The 23,570-nt window shown below is 49.4% G+C and overlaps 3 protein-coding genes across 3 annotated transcripts; all 3 read left to right on the top strand.

The window, feature by feature from the left end:
• The first annotated feature begins 1,483 nt into the window (after positions 1-1,483).
• LOC116502180 (olfactory receptor 52K2-like) lies at positions 1,484-2,437 on the top strand. The gene has a single exon (XM_032207950.1). It carries the CDS (start codon positions 1,487-1,489, stop codon positions 2,435-2,437), a length of 951 nt encoding a protein of 316 aa, XP_032063841.1. The 5' UTR covers positions 1,484-1,486.
• A 6,742-nt stretch (positions 2,438-9,179) lies between these two features.
• Positions 9,180-10,127, top strand: LOC116501968 (olfactory receptor 52I2-like). Its single transcript, XM_032207634.1, has one exon. The coding sequence runs from the start codon at positions 9,180-9,182 to the stop codon at positions 10,125-10,127; it is 948 nt and encodes a 315-aa protein (XP_032063525.1).
• An 8,423-nt stretch (positions 10,128-18,550) lies between these two features.
• LOC116502170 (olfactory receptor 52K2-like) lies at positions 18,551-19,555 on the top strand. Its single transcript, XM_032207937.1, has one exon. It carries the CDS (start codon positions 18,551-18,553, stop codon positions 19,553-19,555), a length of 1,005 nt encoding a protein of 334 aa, XP_032063828.1.
• The last annotated feature ends 4,015 nt before the right edge of the window (positions 19,556-23,570 follow it).

Raw genomic sequence — 23,570 nt, 5'->3', positions numbered from 1 at the left:
TCCTTGGTACTTTGTTTATGTGTAATCAAGAAATCAAATCACATGAAGAGAACAGGACTGCAAACACACCTGAAAAAGGTAAACTAAAGCACCAACTCCTGGGAAAAACTGAGTCTGATGCTTGCTTAAACACATATTTAATGATCTGGAGAGCTTTATTATACAAGTAACACTGCCCAGAACAACACACAGGATTTTCAGATTAATTACCTTTGAGTGAAAAGAGGGAATAAGTATGTGCTTTTTACAAGCAGAGCTTGTGCCAGCTGTGGCTCTGCCCCCTGAATTCATGGCCTAGGTAGCTGACTACATGGCAAGCAGAGTCTTCTCTGCAATAAACTATTATGAATAATATTATCATGGCAGTGTTCTCACAATATTGGCTTCACAGTATTTGGTCTTACATTGCAAATAGCAGTGACTGGAAACAGACAGATGCTGGTTGGTTTGTGTCATGTGGAGGGCTCAAAGCAGTTTGGCAGAGAGATTAAACTATTTAGGGATTAGGGAAGTCAAATGTCTGAAAAGCCAAAGAGATGAAGTCTGAATCTATGGTATGCTGGGGAAAACAGAAGGTACAAGTGCCTGAGAAACTTGCATCTGATTGCCTTCAGGTCCAATCACTTGCATCTGATCCCCATCTGGCTGATTTAACCCTTCTGTGCCTCTGTCTCCCCTGACAAACAGAGAAGTTTCACAGCACGTCTTTCCTTTAGCAAGGGCTTGAAGAGGAAAGCGTTACATGTGAAGGTTGATGCTGGAGGGGACTAGCACTGCAGCCTCAGGCCACTTTGCAACAGATTGCCTTCATGGTGCTGGCTTTCCTTCATAATAGAGGAGACAGGGACCCTGCAGAAGGGAAGCCCATTCTGAGCGGGACTACAGCAAGGCTGCTCAGAGTTCTGGCTCCAGCAAGGACAGCCCCAAAGCTGACAGTGCTGGTCTGAGCAAAAATGCTCTGGGGAACAAACACTGGTAGTGCAAATGCACATCTGCTGCAGTTTCCCAAGGTGTGAATCATATGGGGCACAACAACCCAGAAGGAGACATGGTTTACAACCTGCAAAAGTGTGTGGGTGACAAGTCCTGTTGAGCTGCATCTTCAGAGTATTCTGGATCTTCCCTGTCTTAGATTCTTGTACCAAAGGCAACTGAAAGGATTTGACACCTAGCTCATAACTCCCAAGCTATGGACTGGAAGGGAGGGGACAACAGCCAAAGACCAGCACAGGATGGCAGGAGGGGTCAGGTAACTGCCAAATGTTGGGACTAAGACCATGTGTGTTTGCATTTTGCAGATGACGGGGCTGAGTGTACCTGGATAAGAGGCAGGAGGATATGATCACTGGCCTGTGTGCCCAAGAAGACAGGCAGGCGTGTTCTGCCTGTGGCTGGAGTTCACAGGAGAGCTTTGCTCCAGGTCTTCCTTCTCTCCTCTGTGCCAGATGTTCCTGTGGCTTCCCTTCCAGCTGTGCAGCTGTGCACCATGTCCTACTCAAACCACTCCAGTCCCTTACCCTTCATTCTAACAGGCATCCCCGGGCTGGAGGCTGCTCAGTTCTGGATCGCCTTCCCATTCTGCACCATGTACATCATGGCAGTGCTGGGGAACTTCACCGTCCTCATGGTGATTAGGGCAGACTCAAGCCTCCATCAGCCCTTGTTTTACTTTTTCTCCATGCTGGCTGCCATCGACCTGGTGCTCGTTACTTCCACCATGCCCAAGCTCCTGAGCATCTTCTGGTTCCAAACCCATGAGATCATCTTTGAGGGCTGTGTGGTTCAGATGTTCTTCATCCACGGCTTCTCTGCAGTGGAGTCAGGGATCCTGCTTGCCATGGCCTTCGACCGTTACTTGGCCATCTGCAGGCCCCTGCACTACTCTGCCATCCTGACCGGTCGCACCATTGCCAAGCTGTGCTTGGCCGCTGCAGTGCGTGGCATTGGACTCATGACCCCTCTGACGTGCATGGTGAGCAGCCTGTCCTACTGTGGCACTCATGTCATTCCCCACTCCTACTGCGAGCACATGTCAGTGGTGAAGCTGGCCTGCGGGGACACCCGGCCCAACAGCATCTATGGGATGACATCTGCCATCTTCATAGTGGGCTTAGACATCACCCTCATTGCCATCTCCTATGCGCTGATCCTGAGGGCGGTTTTAGGCCTCTCCTCCAGAGAGGCTCGCCTGAAGTCCTTCTTCACCTGTGGTTCCCACATTGGAGTCATTCTGCTCTTCTACGTGCCTGGGTTCTTCTCCTTCTGTGTTCAGCGCTGGGGCCAGAGCATCCCTGTACACCTCCACATCCTGATGGCTGACCTCTACCTGCTGGTGCCTCCCATGCTCAACCCACTCATCTATGGGATGAGGACCAAGGCGATCCGGGAGCGGGTGCTGAGCCTGCTCTGGCAGAAGGAGATCCAGCCTGTGTCCTGACCCAAACCCATTGCTAACACCACGTGGGAAGGAATGGGGATCACACCAGAGAACAATGGCAGCGCTGGGGGAGGGGAGGGAGGATGCAAATAAAATCTTAAAAAGTGGTCTACTAGAAAAGCAGGGTGATCTCTTCATTGTCTCGGCCAAACCCTAAAAGCCAGAGGCACCATGAAAAGTTTCACTGGTGAAACCGATTATCTTTAGGAAGTCAATTCTACATTCCTGTTCAGAACAGAAGGACAAATGGTTTATAAATGTATCCGAACCATTGGTCTTCCTCTGTGTCACCTCATGACTTCCCTCTTAATGACAGTTCTTGATAAAAGATTGTTACCACTTTGGAAATGAAAGGCTGTTAATGGGTTCATCTCTCCATATGTACTTTTTCCACCTGATCTGTAATTCTCCATTTATTGATACTAGTCTTTAGCAACTGCCTGATCCTGGTGCCTGGCTATGTAGGGTGTGTGTTCACAGGTGTTGTGTGCATATGCATATTTACACACACACTTATCCAGATATTGGCCCTAAGCAGATTTTTTTTTCCTCCCAATCCTGTCTTGAACATTTATTGAAGCATTTGCAGCAGTAACAAAAACTCAGCTCATTTTAGAACAGGAAATATAAGTCACACTGAAACCTTGTGGTGTTACATAAGCTTTTATTCCTTTCTTACCAGAGACTCCAAAACAGTATCAGTTCTGAAATGTTCTACATTTTTTTACCAATATTTTAATGGGACTCCCTATTTTTTGATGTTCTGTGTCTCTCTAAAACATTTAAGTACCTGTAATACCATTACAGGGATTTTGAAAAGTGCCATTTTTCCATAAGTATTTGCCCCTGAATTCCTGTGAGATCCTATACCCATGCATATGACACTTTAGCAAACTAGCTCTCCCCTTTGGAGATCTTGTAATTCTGCTCATCCTGTGCTGCCATGAGGATAATTCATCACTTCTTTACCCCTCAGGTGCTGCGCTGCCTTAGAAAGAGCAGGAATTGTTTGCAATGGGATGTGCAGAGCAGCTGCAGAGTTCAGCTGAACAAGCCTCCTCCACTTAGTGCAGATTCCCTGAGGTGAAGGGCCACAAACACAAGAAAGCATCAGGGCTGCTGCAGGAGGGAGACCTGGCACTGAAGGTGAGGAGCAGGAGTGTGGATTAAAGTAGGGAAGCAGAGAACAGGGCTGTGCTCCTCCTCCTCAGCAAACATATACCTGGTTTTAACTATGGTGAAAACTCACTTCCTGACACCACATATGGACGTCCAGCACATCTCTTCTTACGCTTTCATCCCATGGAAATCAAGACACAGAAATCCCTGGCAGGGACTTTGTATTTCTCCTAGAATGACAATGGTAAGGGGCAAATTCAGAATTGTGAAGGAGCCTGATGGGTGTGCTCATGGTTTGTTAAGCCCAACAAGACAGATCAGAAGTTCGACCCATAAACCCTAAAGGTTCAGCAGCCTAAGCAGAGTCTCAGCAGGGCATATTTCATATTGGGGTCAGGGGAACCCCTGTGGGATCTGTGCAATAGCATGACTCATTTTCCATGGACTTTCCAGGTAAATGCCGCCTTCACAGCAGATGGGAAACCACTCAGTCGCTCTTATTATGAAAGTGTATTACCACTTCATGGGTTTTTGCCTGTCCAGTCTTAGTGACATGATGAGCTATGCACAGAAATCCATTGTGAGTAATCAGCTGTGCTCTGGATCCTGGCACAGGGTCTGACCACTGGCAAAGTGGAGGTGCTTCTATCCATCTGGTCTCTCTAGTAAAGTTTTAGAAGTGTTTTGTAAACTGTTTTCCTGGCCAGATGATTTCTGCAGAGGAGGGGAGGGCCAGAGAAGGGTTAGTATCTGAGAGTCTGAGGAAGTCTGCACATATCCTGCCCAAACTAGAGGGGAAAACAAAGCATTGCAGAGAGCTGTGGTAACCACCAAACTCAAGCTGGTGGTTGTGATCGTGGTTCTTCTCAGTGTCTCCTGACCCACTGTAGCCTGCTGCTCTCTGCACTGGCTACAGTCACAGGTCATATCACACACCCCCAACAGTACAATCAGCAGATACCAACAACTCAAACACACGGCTGATCCTCCTGCCTGACTCGGAGACCAGGCTCTTCCAACCCAAGCCTTGCAGCCCTGGGTCGAGGCACAAAGTGCACTGCCCAGCCTGCCAGGCTGGGGTTATTTTCCAGTTAAAGGGTCTGCCCCCACTGATGTCGCCTGGTGCTGCACAGGTAGGGTGCTCCCAGTAGCATCCTGCTGTGGATATCACCCAACTTTCCCCTTCCCTGAGGGCACCAACCAGGCTTCTTGCAGCTCTTCCCATCCCCTCCAGTGAGGGGCTCTGCTGAGCCCTTTCGCTATGCCTGCTTTGCTTGGGGGGGTTCAGTGGCAACGCCTGACTTTGAAGCTGAAGTAAACTTAGACAAAATTAGTCTCAGGAGGAGCAAGTGGGGAGGACGGATTGAGAGCAGCCCTGATGAGAAGGACCTGGGGGTGCTGGTTGGTGAGAAGCTTAACATGAGCCAGCAATGTGTGCCTGCAGCCCAGAAAACCAAACACATCCCGGGCTGCATCAGCAGCAGCGTGGCAGCAGGGTGAGAGGGGGGATTGTGCCCTCTGTTCTGCTCTCCTGGGACTCCACCTGGAGCCTGCGTTCAGCTCTGGGACCCCAGCATGAGAATGACATGGATGTATTGGAACAAGTTCTAAAGGAGGCCACGAGGATGCTTAGTGGGCTGGAGCCCCTCTCCTACAAAGGCTGAGGGAGTTGGGGTTGTTCAGCCTGGAGAAGACCTTGTAACAAACTTCTAATACCTAACGGGAGCTACAGGAAAGCTGGGGGGGGGGGGGGACACTCTGTCAAGGGGTAAAGGTTTTAAAATAAAAGAGGGTGGTTTTAGATTAGATATAAGGAAGAAACTCTTCACTATGAGAGTGGTGAGGCACTGCCACAGGTTGTCCAGTGGGTGTGGGTGCCCCATCCCTGGAAGTGCTCAAGGCCAGGTTGGATGGAGCTTTGAGCAACCTGGTCTGGTGGGAGGTGTCCCTGCCCAGGACAGGGGGTTGGAATGAGGTGATCTTTAAGGCCCCTTCCAACCCAAACCATTCTGTGATTCTGTGATCTCCATCCCACACCTTGAGCACAGACACACATCCTGCTGGGACCATGCTCTTTGTGGAGATGGAGATAGGACAGAGAGGGTGAGGACAGAGTGCTCTCAGGGCAGTGAATGCATCTGCAGAACAAAAGCCCCACTTCAGGAGAACCTCCCCTTTCTGGTAAAAAACGTAGGAATGACATCCCCCACACATCGTAAATGACCATGTCTTCATTTCCTGCCCCATCTCACTTTCCTCATGTTGAGTCCCTGTGCAGAACAGATCCTGTTCTGTTCCCTCCTATCAGATTTGGGGGGTGGGGAGAAAGGACCAAATAGCAGGGAATTTCAGTGGGACAGAGCAAGGATGGGAGCTCTCTGAAACTGTTCCACCCTTCCTCTCGGTGCTGTGCTTACATGGCTGACCACAGCCCAGTCACCACGGTAAAATAAGTGTACCTGTTTTCCCTAAACCAGCTGGGAAAATGTATGGCTGACAGGAAAATACAGGACAGCTCCACTTCAGAATTGTTTTCTAATTGTACTCCACTTCTGGTCACACGTAGGTTCTTATCTGCACTCCCCCCAGAGTGTTTTTTGGAAAATAAGCTAAAAATTTAATAAAGAATTATTCCCTAATAAGCTGGCATCCCATTAATGATCCTCATAGACAGGCTGGCCCTATGCCTGCTGGAGGTTTGCCATCAGGTGGTTTCCTTATCTACGATCAGTAAGCATCACTCCCCACCTACAGACTGCATGCTGCAGTCAGGGCTCAGGGCCTCTGTCAGATCCCACCTCCCTGCACGGATCCTCGCACAAACTCTTTCTGGGGATTCAGCAGATGCAGAAGTTGCTGTTGTGGTTCTGGGCAGAGAGAAGAATGGAAACCTGCAGTTTACAAATCACCTTGCTCTGTGGCAAACCAAAGGTATTTTTCTCCACTTGTGGACTCCTTAGTTACTTTCTGTGCGTTGGTCCCATGGGCCCCGGCAGGCTCTGGAGACTGCCATGACCCCAAGACTCCAAGAGTATGATACAAAAAGAGGGAGCTAATGCTTGAAGCTGAAGCAGCCTTGAAAATTTCCATCCTCTCACAGACAGACAGCCCAGCCTCCATCTGGTGTCCCTTAGGTGACTTCCAAAGGACAGAATAATACTCCAGCCTTTCTGCACTTTGCAATCCACGGAGCTGTAGCGCTGCCACCTTCCAGGTGACAGTCCTACCGGAGCTTATCCGTGTCATCAGACACAGATCAGAAACCTTTGCTTAGGCTGCAAATTCTTCTGTGCTCCAAGCCAAGGAGCCCCAGTGATCAGGGGTCTTCAGTACTGCTGAAGTACTGATAATAACACTGAAACATACTGATAATTATATTGAAACAGGCAGTGGCTGTGGGAAAGACCTTCTGGAAGCTAAGTTATTCTTCCCTTGGATATATGCAGCTGGGGACCCAGCTCTGGATTCAAACACACGTAAGTGCCTAGAGGTAGGTGTCCAGATGCACTTGCCTGCATGAATGCTTACTGCCCGATCACTGGCTACAGACTGTGGTGACCCAGCCCCTGTGGTCAGCAGATCCCATAGAGAATTTCCACTCACCCTAGGGCAGGACCCTACATTCAGGGAGTGAGTTACTCTGTAGGACCCATGCTGTAGCTCTTCTCTGACTGCTACAGGGGCTCAGACCCTCAGGGTGCCATTCCACTGCCCCTTACTTGGGTGTCTACAGCCACTCGAGATGCCCCTAGGTACCCAAGCATCCACATGTGAAGGGTGTGAAGGGAATAGAGGCTGAGTAGGCACCGGGGGTCTCAGATGGCTCTCGGCACCTGTCTTTAGGTACCTGAACCATCACCTGAGTCTGCGATGTGGGGGTGTTAAACTGAGGCTTGCACCACCCCAGAGTCCACAGCTATGTTTCCAAGAGTGGAGATCTCTATTTTGCAAGAGAAGGTGGTCTGAAAGGTTGGGCTGTGTCTCTGACAGTCTGTGGGTCTACAGGTCAGAGAAAGCAGCCGCTGGTCAGCCGCACTGTTCTCTGTGCAAATCGGGAGTCACAACTGGCTCCTGCAGCTGCTGGTTACTCAAACACAAGAGCTCGGTGCAGTGCAATAAAGTACAGCAATTAAAAAGGAATTTAGACCCTACTTCAGCCTCCAAAATATCCTGATTCACAAACATTTAGGCCAACACTTCCGTCCTGAACAACCTTTTCAGCCAGCAGTGCCAGCAGCAACACCTGGGGTTAAGCTATTGTTTCACTCCCTATTTTGAAAATTTAAGTGCTGTATTTCCTTAGTTGTCTTCCAATATCTTCCTTTTTTCTATTCTGAATTTGTCTAGCTTCTGCTTCTCACAGCTTCCACGCAGACTGTGTCTAACATTAAATTAATGATCCTACCCACAGTTCTCAGACTCTTCTCGTCTCCAGAATTTTTCTCTGGAGGGTTTGTATTACCTTCAAGCTTCTCCTGCCAGAATAAAAAATAGTTTTGCAGGCTTCATTCGTGGGTGAACGAAAAAATGAAGACAAAGCAGCAAAAGGGCCACAAAGATGATCAAGGGGCTGGAGCACCTCTCCTACGAAGACAGGCTGAGAGAGCTGAGGCTGTTCAGCTTACAGAAGAAAAGGCTCCAGGGTGATCTAACTGAAGCTTTTAAATACTTAAAGAGGTCTAATAGGATGGAGAAGGACTCTTTATTCAGGTAGATAATGATAGGACAAAGGGGAATGCTTTTAAACTGAAAGAGGGCAGATTTAGATTAGAGTTTAGAAAGAAATTTTTCACTCAGAGGGTGGTGAGGCACTGGCACAGGTTGCCCAGAGAAGCTGTGGATGCCCCATCCCTGGAGGTGTTCAAAGCCAGGCTGGATGGGGCCCTGGGCAACCTGATCTGGTGGGTGACATCCCTGCCTATGGCAGGGGGGTTGGAACTGCATAATCTTTGAGGTCCCTTCCATCCCAGCCCATTCTATGATTCTGTGATTCTGTGTTTCTGTTTCTATGATTCTATGATTCTGTGATTCTGCTATGCTATGATTCCATGTTTCTATGATTCTATTATTCTATGATTCTGTGATTCTATTATGCTATGATTCTGTGATTCTATGAAAAGACATTTTCATGGTCTTTCTTAATGTTCCAGAGCACTTTCTCAGACCATTTTTTGCCTTAAAAATTTGGAGCAACTTTCTGTGTTGAGCCCATAGCAGGAAAGCTGACTGCTCAGGCGAAAGCACTGCCTGAGGGAAGTAACAGCTTATTTCCAGATTTCAACTGAGTGGTGGTGAGCAGCCACCAAAGAAACAAGTCTTTCACAAACAATGGACTGTAAAAGATTCCTTTTCAGCCCTGGTCGTAAAATTTGAAACATGAACTTACCTGAAGTAACCTGCAAGTCACAGCAGCCCCATTTAGCCAGCATTTCTGCCCCGTTCCCCCCACCTGGTCACATTACGCTGTGGAGGTCCCATCTCACATAATGTAAAATTGGGTTCCTGATTTGGCACATGCATTGATGCATTGTACTCAGCTTCTCAACCTTAGTTCTGGACATCTCAGTGATCCTAAAAAGATGTCTTTTTCATTTTTTTAAGCACAAAAGCAAGATTCTCCTGCATGGCTTCTGATCCCTTCAACTACCCCAACGGCAGCTCCTCCTCTTTCATCCTTGTGGGTGTCCCCACCCTGGAAACTTTCCCCATCTACCTGGGCATCCTTTTCTGCTCAGCATATATCATCGCTTTGGTAGGAAATGGTGTAGTTTTGCTTGTCATTGGGCTGGACAAGTCCCTGCGTGACCCCATTCATTGCTTCTTGGGCATGCTGGCAGTCATCGATGTGGTGATGGTGACATCCATCATCCCAAAGATGCTGAGCATATTCTGGCTGAATTCTACTGAGATTGGCTACGTGGCCTGTTTTGTCCAGATGTTCCTTGTTCACTCCGCAACATCAGAGGAGTCTGGAGTGCTCCTGGCCATGGCTTTTGACCGCTACATTGCAATTTGTCACCCTCTCAGGTACCAAAGGATCTTGAATCACCAAACAATTGCCCAAATAGGCCTGGCTATCATGGTGAGAGCTCTCCTTTTCATAGTGCCATTGGCAGGGATGGTGACAAAGCTCCCCTATTGCCGTTCCCTTGTGGTTCCCCATTCGTATTGCGAGCACATGGCCGTGGTGAAGCTTGCATGTGCAGACCCCAGACCTATTAGATTTTATTGTGTGTCTATGTCCTCTCTTATAGTAGGGATGGACATGGCATTCATTGCTGTGTCTTATGGGATGATCCTTAAAGTTGTCCTAGGGAAGAAATCATGCTGGAAGGCCTTCCGCACCTGCGGATGTCATATCTGTGTGATGATGCTGTATTACATCCCTGGGATCGTCTCCATATACGCACAGCAGTTTGGCAGCAGTATATCTGTGCGAGCACAAGTTCTGCTAGCCGATCTCTACCTCATCCTCCCTGCCATGCTGAACCCCATCATTTACAGCATGAGGACTAAGCAGATCCATCAGGCAGTGCTCAAAATATTATTTTCCAGGAAGGTTTGTGCCTGACACAGTAGTCAGTGATTTTTCAGGTGTGTTCATCAATGCGAAGTCAGCACCAATTTTATTCCCAGTAAATGTACACAGTGAACAGAAGCAATGAGAGGATGGGAGAGGACTTGTTGGCATTGGCAGCTACATGAGACCCTACTCTGTGACAAGAGGTGTTTGGGACTGGGATCTCAAGCAAATATCGGGATCCCATTTCCCCTTCCTTCTTACCAGCTGATAGAGTGGCAAGCAGCCACCTTTGAGTTTTGAGCTGTTCCCAATGCCATGAATGTCTCTATGATAATTTAAAGCAACAGCTTACAAATCCATGTATACTTGTGTCAATAAACAGATTCTACTTGAAATGTGGAATTTTCATCTATGGTGTCTTTTTTAGTCCCTTCTGGACTATTGGGGTAGCAGTAGATGACTGTCACACTTTGCAGGTGCTCTAGCCACAGAGGATCTCCCCTTTGTGCCTCTCTTGTACAAAAGGTTTTCCCTTGCTGAGCACAGGCCAGCTTGTCCAGGTTTCTGGATGATGATGGCAGCTCAGTATTTGATGAATAATTTGATCACCTAGGAAAGCTTATCATTGAGTCACTCTAAGCTTAAAAGTGATCTTTCACCAGCTATTTGCAGAGTGCTGGAAACAGCTGGGGAAGGGAGATGCCTGTGGTCTGGAGGAAATTCTATAAGCATATGGCAAAGAGAAACATCCTGAACTCTTCAAAGCATTCTGTCAGTCCAGCAGATCACACCAGCTGGGTAAGGAAACCAAAGCAGGGAGATTCACTGTGGTATTTATTACTTTTTCTAGCTGTCCATATCTTCTAGTGGTGAAAATAAACACTGACTCTGCTTGGGGGTACTTACTACTTCAGTGTCTGCTTGCTGTAATGACCACAAGCTGGTGAATAGCTAAATCTATCATGTCTCAGAGGCCTGAAGGACAGCATGACATAGATCTGAGTGTCCCGATCCTAGCTAACTACTGCAGGTAGATCAGCTGCTTCTTAGACTTCTCTGAGACCTCTATGAGCAAGCAAGCTATGTCCAAGCAGGATCCAGACCCCATCCAGATGTCACAACACCTGACTGTGTTGAGGTTCCCCAGAGTGCAGAAGACCTCTTGAACTGGAAGCTAGGATGCAGCCAGCAATGATGCTGGTGGGTCAGGTCCCCCAGCAGCATCAGGTTTTATCTGGAACCTGCAGGCACAAGGAGTCATTCTGAGGCTTTACACCTTAGGATCAGCAGATGGGAAGTCCAGCTCTGACCTGGGACGAGGAGATAACTCTGCAGGCATTATTTGAATTGATAATAGAAGTTCCCTGGGAGACCTGCACTCTCAGAGAACCTGAAACTACGTGTCAATAGCAACTACCAAAGTACCGACACTAACAACATTTATCCATATACCCATAATAGAGTTTATGTGGCAAGGTTTTGGTAGTGGGGGGCTGCTGAGGTGGCCTCTGTGAGAAGGTCAGTGCAGCAGGAGGGCAGAAGGCGCTCCGTGAACCAGAGCACAAGTTCCCCTGTGGCCTGTGGAGAGGCCCCTGGTGGAGCAGGCTGTCCCCCTGCACCCATGGGTCCCACACGGAGCAGATCTCCACGCTGCAGCCCCCCCATGGGTGGAGGAGCCCCTGGTGGAGCAGGTGGATGTGGCCTGGAGGAGGCTGCGGCCCATGGAGAGCCCCCGCAGGAGCAGGCCCCGGGCTGGAGCTGCAGCCCGTGGAGAGGAGTGATCTCCCTGTTCTTATGTCAACCCTTGAGCCCCCTTCATCATTTCCACCCCCACTTCTCTTTGAGAAGGGGGAGTGAGAGAGCAGCCGTGGTGGAGTTCAGCTGCCCAGCAGGGTAAAACCACCATGATGCCTTACCATCAGACATTCCAATAAGGGAGCAAAGATGTTTACTCCTGGGCTCTGGCTGGAGCCTCCTGAGATTCAGGAACACTTAAACTACAAACAGCCAACTTTTGGGAAAAAAAAAAAAAAAAAAAAAAAAAAAAAAAAAAAAAAAAAAAGCAGCAGTCTGGTGAGTCTTTGCCAAGGAGGTTTTGGCAGGGATAAGTGACAGCTCCCATTAGGATGTTTAAGATGTGTGAGTGATGAAGTAGAGATATGAAGCGGAGATGAAAGTCTGTATCAGAGATGCTTGTGGTATCAGTTGCTCATGGTGGTCTGCAAAGAGGGGGGAGTTTCATCAGAGCCAGCAGCCATGACCCCACCTGGGGCTGAGGGTGGAGAAGCAGAGGGGTGAAGCTGGAGAAAGCTGGCTCCAGTAAAGCAAGGACTCAGAAGAAAAGCACACACTGCTTGTCTTTAGGACCCTGAAGTCAATGTGGAGGACTAGTTCCAGCCATAGACTGACTACATCTATAGCCATAGACTGTCTACATCTGCCACCTGTGTTTGGTCAGATGAATCCCACACAAAATGTTCTGTTTAATCTCATTTCTACATAATTTTTAAGTTAAAGTCAGTGATGCACATTCAAAATCAAAACTGGTTCAAGCATGTTATTCCCCATGTCAGAAATATTTTTTCCTGTCTTTGTGGTGGTTCTCTGATTTTCTGCTGCACTTTTTCCTGACAGCTTGAAAAAATCAGTTGTCAGAATATTTCTGCTAGCCTAAATTTCCAAGGCGTGGATGGAACTGACCTTGGCAAAGGATGCAAAGAATAACAGGAGGGGATTCTTTAGGTACATTGCTCAGAAAAGAGAGGCCAAGGAGAGTGTAGTCCCTCTGATGAATGAGAAGGGTGAACTGGTAATGACAGACATGGAGAAGGCTGAAGTACTCAACAACTTCTTTGTCTCAGTCTTCACTGCCAGTCAGACTTCCCAAGTCTTTTGTGCCCCTGATCCTGTAGATGGAGACTGGGGGAACAAAGTCCCATGCACTGTAGGCAAAGAGCAGGTGCTCTTCCACCTGATGAAAATAAACACGTACAAGTCTATGGGGCCTGATGACACGCATCCCAGGGTCCTGAAGACTGAAGTAGTTGCCAAACCTTTCTCCATCATATTTGGAAAGTTCTGTCAGTCAGGCAAAATCCCTGGTGACTGGGAAAAGGGAAACATCACTCACATTTTTAAAAAGGGTAGGAAGGAGAACCCAGGAAACTGCAGACCGGTGAGCCTCACCTCAGTGCCTGGCAAGATCATGGAACAGATCCTCCTGGAAGCAATGTCAAGGCACATGCAAGACAAAGAGGTGATGTGAGACATCCAGTGTGGCTTCACCAAGGGCAAATCATGACTGACCGATCTGGTGGTCTTCTACAATGGAGTGACTGAATCAGTTGACAATGAAAGACTGACTGATGTTATCTACCTGGACTTCTGCAAGGTCTTTGACATGGTCACACATGACATCCTAGTCTACAAATTGGCGAGAGCTGGTTTGATGGGTGGAAAATTCAGTGGATAAGGAGTTGGCTTGAAGGCCACACCAAGAGAGTGGTGGTCAATGGCTCTACATCCAAGTAAAGGCCAGTGACAAGTGGTGTACCGCAGGGGTCTATCTTTGAACTAGTGTTGTTTAATATCTTTATCAATGACATAGACAGTGGGATCAAGTGCACCCTCAGCAAATTTGCAGATGACACCAAGCTAAGCGGTGCAGATGATATGACAGAAGGCAGGGATGCTATCCAAAGGGACCTGGACAGGCTGGAGAATTGGACCCACGTGAACCTTATGAAGTTCAACAAGGCCAAGTGCAGGGTGCTGCACCTGGGCTGGGGCAATCCCAGACATGAGTACAGAGTGGGAGAAGAACTCACTGAGAGCAGCCCTGCAGAGAAGGACTTGGAGGTTCTGGGGGACAAAAAGCTCAATACAAGACAGCAGTGTGCACTTGCAGCCCAGAAGGGCAACTGCATCCTGGGCTGCACCAGAGGGGTGGCAGCAGGGGAGGGAGGGGATTGTGCCCCTCTGCTCTGCCCTCGTGAGGCCCCAGTCGGAGTACTGTGTCCAGGTCTGGGGCCCCCAGCTCAAGGAGGATGTGGGGCTGTTAGAGTAGGTCCAGAGGAGGGCCATGAAGATGATCAAGAGGAAAGGCTGGGAGGGCTGGGGCTGTTCAGCCTAAAGAAGAGAAGGCTCTGGAGTGACCTCATTGTGTCTTTTCAATACTTAAAAGGGACTTACTAGAAAGATGGAGGGCAACTTTTTGCTCAATCAGATAAAGGACAAGGGGGAATGGTTTCAAAGTAAAAGAGGGGAGAGTTAGATTAGACGTCTGGAAGAAGTTCACTCAGAGGGTGGCACTGGCATGGGTTGCCCAGAGAAGCTGTGGATGCTCTGACCCTGGGGAGAGACAGGAGATGCTTCCAGCCACTTGTCCAGCAGCAGCCAGAAATGAAACTGCACTTGCTTGTGCTCCAGGCAGAAACACAGATTTGTTGTTCTGCTGGAGACAACTCATGCAGCCTATTCCTGCCTCACTTCATCCTCTCCTAGCACCTGCCATTTGAAAAATAAATTAGATGGGAAAGAATTGACTTGAGACTAAGGCTGTTACTGCCCAGCCCTTTTGCAGAGGTTATTACAGAATTTGTCTGCAGAGGCCTCGTGCTCTTGGGACTCTCGATCCAGGAGGCATCTCCCTGCAGAACTGCTGGGGTGATTTATGCACATCCCTTCTGCTCTGCCCTCACGCGTGGAGGCATCCTTTCCTCGGCGTGAGCGTCCCCCGGGTGGCAGATGCCTGCAAGCAGAGCATGAGGTGGGTGGATGTGGCTGAGGACTGATCCGGGGCAGGCTGTGTCGGGCTCAGGGCACAGCAGGCTGCTGCAGATGCCTGAGGACTGGGCGAGAGCAGTCAGCCTGTGGACGTTCACAAGCTGAGTCAGCTAGGAAAAAGGCAATTGCTGGAAAATTTCTTTAAAAAATCAGTTGTTCAAAATTTAAGTCTCTTATTAAATGAAAACAGAAACTGGACACTGCAGAATTCTGATTATTTTATTTTTTTTTTTTAGCTAAAAATAGGCCCTCAGTTTAAAAAAGAGTAAGCTAATAAGTATCAAGCTTTTTAACTAAAACCAGAATTTGCTCACTGAAAAAAAAAAATGGGAAAAAAAAAAAGAAAAGAAAAAAAAAAGTTTGTTTCTGTTTATATAAACCATTCATAAATTAGCTAAATGCATATTTTCTGTAAAACAAACTACATGTTCAGCCATGGGCAATATTCTTAATTGCCTGCATACAATAAGAGATATCTGACTTGCAAGGCATGGGCACACAGCTGGGGGCCTTGCAGATGGACAGGATTTGGTAAAATAATCTGGGTTCTGTCAGATGCGGTGAAGCTTGCTCAGGGTGGGCTGGCGATGCTGAAGGGGGCAGGCAGCCCCCTGGCCCAGGATCCCCACCCGGCTCAGGTCACTCGAGGCTTGAAGCAGGGTGCAGGACAGGCTTGTTCTCTGGCTAGCCTGAACGGAGGGCAGCTTGAGTTCAGAGGCAGGCAGGGACCGGGGGACAAACCTTTACTTGGGGAGTTCCCTGTGACTGGGGTGCAATTTGTGGAGAAGGGGCAAAAATTCCAGGGCCAGCTACACACACACACGGGTCAGGGCATGGACCCCGCCAGCAGCTGCTCCAGAGCTGGAAACTCGCCTTGGATGTGAATGGGTGTCCTAAACCCTGTGCTAGCAGCCAGACCAGGCAGCACTCACCTTTGTGCTCCAGCTAGGAGTAATAACGTGGCTTCATTTCCATAAGAAGGTATGTCTGGAGCATGCTTTATGCTCCATAAACCTGCATGGCAGTTCTCCACTGCCCTAGAGGTGTCTGTGATGAGAAGGAATGGAGTTAAAGAGATGGGATGGGGAGAGCTCAGTCTGGAAGATGTGATAGACAGACATAAAACATCAGAGGAAAGCACAGGGCCCATTTCTCAGCCAAAGAGTTCTGCGTCCAGCAGTCATTAACAGCACGAGGGACTTCACTGTGATAAAAAGGAACTAAACTACAGGGAAAAGGTTGGTGGTGCCTAGGAGCTGGTGGTGTTGATGTCGATGTATTTCAGCCTGCAGTACTGATTTTTCATAAAGTTCTGGTTTCTCAAAGCTGAAGAAACTTAAAGGCAGAGCAAAATTAGACAAAGAAACCAGAGAAAACACTGAGAGGTGCTTTGAACAAGTCCAGCTGATGGCCAAGCCTGCACCTGTACATGCCTGCAGCAAGGAGTGGCTTTGGTTAGGAAGGTGAATGGGCACGTGAAGCTGCAGCTACAGCACCACCAGCAAAAGTGGTATGGGAGAGCTGGTCAGGATCTCATGCAATTAGAAGCTATTAAGTAGAGAAATCAGATAAAAGCAAATTAAGACAACTACCCCTCTGCGTGAAGGGGAGAGGTCTATGCCTACCCAAGAGACAGGCAATCAGAGATTTATTTATTTATTTATTTTTAATGCAATTTACTTAATTAATAAATGAGAAGCATGTTAAACAGCTTCTGTCAAGAACAGAAAGCAAATGCAGCGGTCCTGGGTAAATGGCACAAGGGAAAAGGTGTCTGTGAGTTGGCCAAGGAGATCTCTGGACTGCTCTGCCAAACTTTTATTAGTCCTGGCATGCCGCGGTGACTGCAGACACGCTTCCTCAGGCCATTACTTTAGCGAGACAGTAGGATAATGTGATTAACTGCAGATTGCTTAGCCTGACGTCAATGCCCAGCAGACTGCCCAAGATGCTAATAGGAGATCTGGTCAATACAGATTTACATGATTGGAATCAAATTAAATTAATTGCAATCAATGTGGCTTCACAGGAGATAGCTCTTGTCAAACAAACTTGATTTAATTTTCTGATGAGATGGCAAGTTTGGTTAACCAATGTGCACATGTGTGTGTGCGCAGTACGCAGACTGCACCTCCTCCTGCTTTCCCAAGAGGAGCTGCCCACCACAAAACGGGTGTTTCTGCAGGGACTCCACAAGGGCTGGCTCTAGGCTGGAATTTATTCTGTGCCGCTTTCCTCAGTAGTCCTAAAATCAGTACAAGTTGTGTCTCAAATAGTGCTGGGGAAAGACAAGTCCTGCAGAGCAGTCTAGAGAGATTGGTGGATGTAATCACTGAAAGGAACTTCCTGAAATAAACTGAATACCAGGGTGAGGAGAGCAGGCAGGTTTTCACAGGGGGGCACTGGATCCTAGAAAACAGAAGCTCTGGAAAGCAGCTGACAGCACACTTATAGGGATCACTGAGACCCAAAGGGCTAGCACAATTTTGGATTCATAAAACAGAAATAGAGGAGGTTATATATATTTAAAAAAAAAAAAATAGTGAGTTGATATCATGTAGATGTGTGGATAAAAACTCTCTCATAAGGTTTATTATGGCAGGTTGTGGAACACATGGCTGGAGACAAGAAACTCTCAGTGCTCTGGGGCTTTAGTTTATCAAGAATAACTCCTTGGTCGTGGCAAGTGCACACCTTCACTGAAAATACTCTGCCAAAAAGGGCTCTGTGGCCAAGCACAGGAAGGCAGAACAGGGTGCTGTGGCTGGAAGGAGTAGACAGGCAATGCCCAAGGGGAAGAAAAGCACAGGGTTATAACCATGAGGATAAGTAGCACTTGAGGCAAAAATCAGGGGATGGAGGTTCTCCATCTCCAGATGCTCACGAGCATGCAGTAGTGCACTGCCTTTCAGAAAAGCCTGCTTTAGTGAATACCGTGTCACTGTGATGTGAACATCAAGCAGGACAACATTCCTCATGGCTTTGGCCTGCAGTCCCGTGGGTAGATGAGTGTGCAGGCCATTAGTACCATTTTAATTGTACCTTCCTTGGCTGAGGGTAGCAGTGGCTGCTGTCTGAAACATCATTTTCCTGGCTGCAGTTTCTCGCTCAGCTCAGTTTCACCACAGACACGATGTCTGGGCAGAACTTCTGCATGACCCAAAGTGACCCAGTCCCATATGCCCAGTCGTGTCTCCAAGCAGGGATCCTTGCTGCAAGCCCTGAAGCCACCCACTGCACTGCTCATGAGGGTTGGAGGGGGGGCCAAGACAATGGGGTCATCAAGCCCCCCTTTGCCCACTGCTCCCTGCAATAGTGGCTGGAAGCCGTGGCAGGGCAAGACTCCGCGGTGCCAGCCTTTGGACAGACACACTTGCTGCAAAAGCCAGAGGTTACACAGAGTGGGTGGGGGGGAATCAGAAGGGAAGGTGGCCCCACATGAGCAATAGGACAGCTTGGACTCTCCGGTGATGAGTCCTCCAGAAAGCACTGCCCACAGCAACAGTTTAAAGCCTGACTGTGGGTTACAGGTGCTGAAAGATTTTCCTTATATTGCATGATGCCTGAAAACTGCAGTGTGCTCAGCATTATGACCAAACAGATGGTAGCAAAATCCCAACCTTTCCGTCACTGTGTTGCAGGGAACTGAAGTCAGGAATGAATATTTGACTTGTTCCACCTGTGCCATGCCAAGCCCCAACCAAACCAACACCAATTCTTTGCCTTTTCTCCTGACTGGCATCCCTGGCCTGGAAGATCTCCACATATGGTTTTCCATCCCGTTCTGCTTTATGTACATCATGACCTTGCTGGGAAATACCATGATCCTTCTTGCTGTGAGGCTGGACAAAAGTCTCCATGAGCCTATGTACTATTTTATTTCCATGTTGGCTGTCATTGACCTCATCTTCTCAACGGCTGTAGTTCCCAAACTGCTGGGTGTATTCTGGTTGGGTTCAAGGGAGATTGTTTTTGAGGCCTGCTTCATCCAGATGTTCTTCATCCACACGTTCACTGCAGTGGAGTCAGGGGTGCTCCTGGCAATGTCCTTTGACCGGTATATAGCCATCTGCAACCCCCTGAGGTACTCCACCATCCTAACGAGCTCAAGGACCATCCAGATAGGACTGCTGTCTCTGGCCAGGGGAGCTGCTGTCATGACACCTTTAATGTGCCTCCTCACCAGCTTGCCCTACTGCGAATCCCGAGTCATCCCTCACTCCTACTGCGAGCACATGGCCGTGGTGAAGTTGGCCTGTGCTGACCCCTCCGTCAGTGACCTCTACAGCATCATCGTGGCAACGCTGTTGGTCGGGACAGACTCTGTCTTCATCACTATCTCCTATGGCATGATCCTCAGGTCTGTGTTGAGGCTGCCATCCCAAGAGGCACGTCTCAAGGCCCTCAGCACCTGCGGGTCCCACATTTGCATCATCCTCCTGTTTTACATAGGTGGCCTCCTCTCCATGTACCTGCAGATGTTCTCTTTTGGCTTGGCACCTCACATCCAAGTCCTGGTGGCTGATTTCTATTTGACAGTCCCTCCCATGCTCAACCCATTCATTTATGGCATAAAGGTGAAGCAGATCCGGAGAGGGATTTTCAGACTGCTGGAGAAGTTGGCAGGACTCATGTTCTCACATGCTTATAAAGGCAGGCGAGATGCTCAGAGAGCAAGGCGCTCCCCATAAAATAATTTTTCTTACCCTAGACCAGGTGTGATGCTAGGTGCAATGAATGCCCGTGATGTTAGGGCAATGAATGCCCCAGAAATGCCCATCTTTCTCCAGTGACTGGAAAGGGAACCTAGACCAAAGGCCTACCACTGACATGACAAAAGTTTATTGGTGTCAAACCGATGGCTCGGTCCTGATGGATGCTGGACAACTGTCTCCTTGGCCAATGCACTCATGTTTTCCAAGATATCACCTGGAAACATGATATCATGGTATCACTTGGACAGCAGCAGCACTTCAGCTGCTGCGGCACGTGGCTGAGGTGTCCCCCAGGGCAGGGTGCATCAGCCAGCGAGGACAGCTGTGTCCAGCAAGCAGCAGCGAGGTGACACCACTGTGCACAGTGACTCACGTCCCTTGTGCCCGGACCCCCTTCTTGCCTACAAGGGTTGGCAATGGCTCACCCTGTGTCTTATCCACCTCTCTGTGCAAGAGACATCTGTGCTCCGCTTCTGATCAGGAGCCAGACTGAGGCATCTAAGAAATGGTGCAGCTCCATGCTCCCTGGGAAGGGGAGGCTGCTTTAATCAACAGCTGCAGGTACACATCCACTGCAGGAGCCTCAGTCGTCACCTCCCACGCCTCTGAGTACCCCTGCTGTATCGTCATGGTGGGGACCACACGCACCCCAATGCAGTGCAGCGTGGCAGGGTGAAGTGGTGTAAGCCCTGCTGCCAGTGCAAGGAGCACCGAGCTGACCCGAGCACCAGCGCTGCAGGAATCAGCTGGAAAGGAGGAACCCAAGAGGTTGTGCTCTGCATAGAAGCAATTGCTGATGTGTTTGCTGAGCTCAGAAATCACTCAGAAATCTAAAGTGAAAGCTGTTTCCTATTCCTGACATATCCTGTAGCCACAGGTGCCAAGAACAATCACACGAAATAGCATTACTTTGTTAATTCTGTAAAGAGTGATTGGAGATTTATCACCTGGTTTGGAGAGGGTGGTCGAGTCAGAATTAAGGAAGAGAAAATGGTTCCTGTAAAATGTGATGCATCCATCCATCTTTACTTCCTTCTTTACTCTCTTCTGAGATCATCCAAATCTCTCTCTAAACTGACAAACCAGCAGAGTCCCGCTGACATGAATCAGATGGAAACATTTGAAATTAAATTTAATATCAGAGACTTGTTTATGTTGGAAAATACATTCAAGATCACTGAGTCTGACCATCAACCTGACCATCCCATCACCAAACCATGTCCCTCAGCGCCACATCCACATGTACCCTAAATACCTCCAGGGACAGGGACTCCAACACCTCCCTGGGCAGCCCGTCCCAGTGCCTGGCCATCCTCTCCATGAAGAAATTCTCCCTGATGATCAGTTCAAACCTCCCCTGGTGCAACCTGGGGCCACTGCCTTGCATCCCATCACTTGTCACCTGAGAAAAGAGACCAGCACCTCCTCGCTGCAGCCTCCTTTAAGGTGGTTACAGGGAGAGATGAGGGTCTTCCCTCGGCCTCCTCTTCTCCTGACTAAACAGCCCCATTTCCCCCCAGGTCCTCCTCATGACTTGTTTTCCAATCCCTTCAGCAGTTTCGTTGCTTTTCTCTAAACATGTTCGAGAAACTCAACATCCTTCCTGCAGTGAGGGGCCCAAAACTGAACACGGTGCTCAAGGTGCAGCCTCACCAGCACCACATGCACAGGGAAAATGGCTACGAACATTCAGGCTATGTCCTGGCTATGAGCATTTAGGTGAGGCAACAGAAGAAATGTCTACCATGAAAAGTGCTTAGAACACGAACAGATCGCTTGGAAAGAAGCAACCCACTGCTGGAGGACTCCAGGCAAGCATCGTGCTGACCCTGCTGCAGGGCAGCAGAACGGTGCATTGGCAAGGACTGGACAACCCCCAGGCAGTCAGCGCTTGGTGTGGCACCATGAAACTGGGAGCACGTTGCTGCACAGGAGAGGACAGAGCTCAGGGTTCTCCCAGGGGCTGTGCTCCCTTGGACCAGCTGCTTTGTCCCACGTGCTACAGTGGGCTACAGACCTCTCCATCATAACCACCCCCAGATCACAGATCTCAGACTGAGTGGCTGTGGCTGGGGGCACCCCTGGGTGCTGCCACTCACCCCCTGCCCCAGCAGGGCCCCGCAGAGCCGCTCGCCCAGCCCCACGTCCCGGTGGCTGCTGGAGCCCCCGCGGAGGAGCCCCCAGCCCCTCTCTGGGCACCCGCCCGGCACAGCAGTGCTGCCTGGGGCCCAGAGGGCACCTCCCGGGCTCCAGGCTGGGCCTGGGGCCTCTGCTCCTGCTGCCAGATGAATGAAGCAAGGGGCCAGCTGTAAGAGAAAATCAGCCTGACCATCCTCTGACCATGGACGGCTGACCTGAGCCTTGCAGGACTGGAGCAGTATTTGCTGCGGTTGTTCCCTCACAGGGACCAGACTTTGCACTTCTCCTGGTTGAACTCCATCAGGCTCCTGCAGCCCATTTGGCCACAAACCTGTCCCATTTGACAGCAGCACACCCACAGGGTGAACCAGCCACCCTCCATGTGTAAGTACAGGGATGGGGAAGGTGGTCCTGCCCCAGCAGGCTCCCTGACAGCTGTGCTCAGGGGCGTTGATGCAGGACGTGCCCCTGGTACCCATCACTTTGCTGAGTAAAACTCCCCGGGACTTGGCAGGACTGGGCTTTGTGAAGTGCTCTGACACCGCTGCAGCCAGAAAATCAGTGATAAGGCAGCACTGATGGTACAAGCCCCAGCTGGGGGCACTGAACACAGGGAAATTGGGGCATTTCTCCCCTTGGCTGCATTTGCCCCAGCTCCATGCATAGGCCGACAAGAGCCCTGCTTGCAAACGAAGCAGGTGCCTTCCTGGGGCTGTGGCAGCAGGGCTCAGGGTGTCCCTTCTACTGGTGCTCAGCCCATGAGCTGCTCCTGGGCTGTGATTTCTCCCTCACTTGTTTGCCAGCTCCCCCAGCCAGGGGTCTGCCCAGCCCCAGTTGCAGGGACCCCAAACAAAGAGGCCCCTTCCCGTGTTTACCTGCCCAGCTGGCAGGGTGAGCCCTGTTAGCAGCAGCCACAAGCGGCAGCCAGTAGGTGCACTGCAGCAGTAATTAGCCTCAGGACACTTCCAGCTGCTATTAACCATATCTAACTTGATAACTTTTAATTTCTCCTTCGGGTGAAATGTCCAAAGCAAACAACAGCTTAACCCTGTGGCTGCTGGGTGGGGGCAGGTGCCCCAGCAGGGCTGTTCAGAGACGGGTGGCAGGGGGTGACAAGGAGACCCTGCAAAGGGCAGCGGGTTGGGGCAGTGGATATTGGGAATGTTTGGATATTAGGAAGAACTTCTTTACCAAAAGGGTTGTGAGGTTTTGGGATGGGCTGCCCAGGGAAGTGGTGGAGTCACCATCCCTGGAGGTCTTTAAAAGACATTTAGATGTAGAGCTCAGTGATATGGGTTAGTGGAGGACTGGTTAGTGCTAGGTGAGAGGTTGGACTGGGTGATCTTGGAGGGCTCTTCCAACCCAGATGGTTCTGGGATCCAGTAACACCCAGCCCTGGCCACGCGGCCTGCTCAGGGCCATGTGCAGGGCCTCGGGACGGCTTGGCCACAGTTCACAGGCGGTGCCCAGGCTGCTGCAAAGTGCTCCATGGCAAAACACAGAGCTGAGCCTTCCTGTCTCTCAAAATCAATGTATGCTTTAATCCCAGCCAAATTAACAACCTTTGGCAGCATTTCTTACCCCGCTGCCGCATACGACCCTTTGTGGGATCCGTGCCACAGGGGGTCCCTTTGGAAACACTGTTGGACTGAGACCCCAAGCAGCCAGTGGTGACTGCCACCAAACAGCTTTTCTCATTTCACCTTTGCATTTTCATCCCCTAGAAACATTCCAGCCCTAGGTCTATTTTTTTTTTTTTTTTGATGGGGGGGTGGGTGCAGAAGGAAGTGAGGGTGTCTCTTCAATTTTCACAGATCTCTGAAAAGTTTGGACTTGGCTGTTGTTTTTCACA

This window comes from Aythya fuligula, chromosome 1 (genome assembly GCF_009819795.1).
Source record: "Aythya fuligula isolate bAytFul2 chromosome 1, bAytFul2.pri, whole genome shotgun sequence".
Classification (NCBI taxonomy): Eukaryota; Metazoa; Chordata; class Aves; order Anseriformes; family Anatidae; genus Aythya; species Aythya fuligula.
Note: the sequence above shows the minus strand (reverse complement) of the source record. Positions and strands in the feature narration are given on the sequence as shown.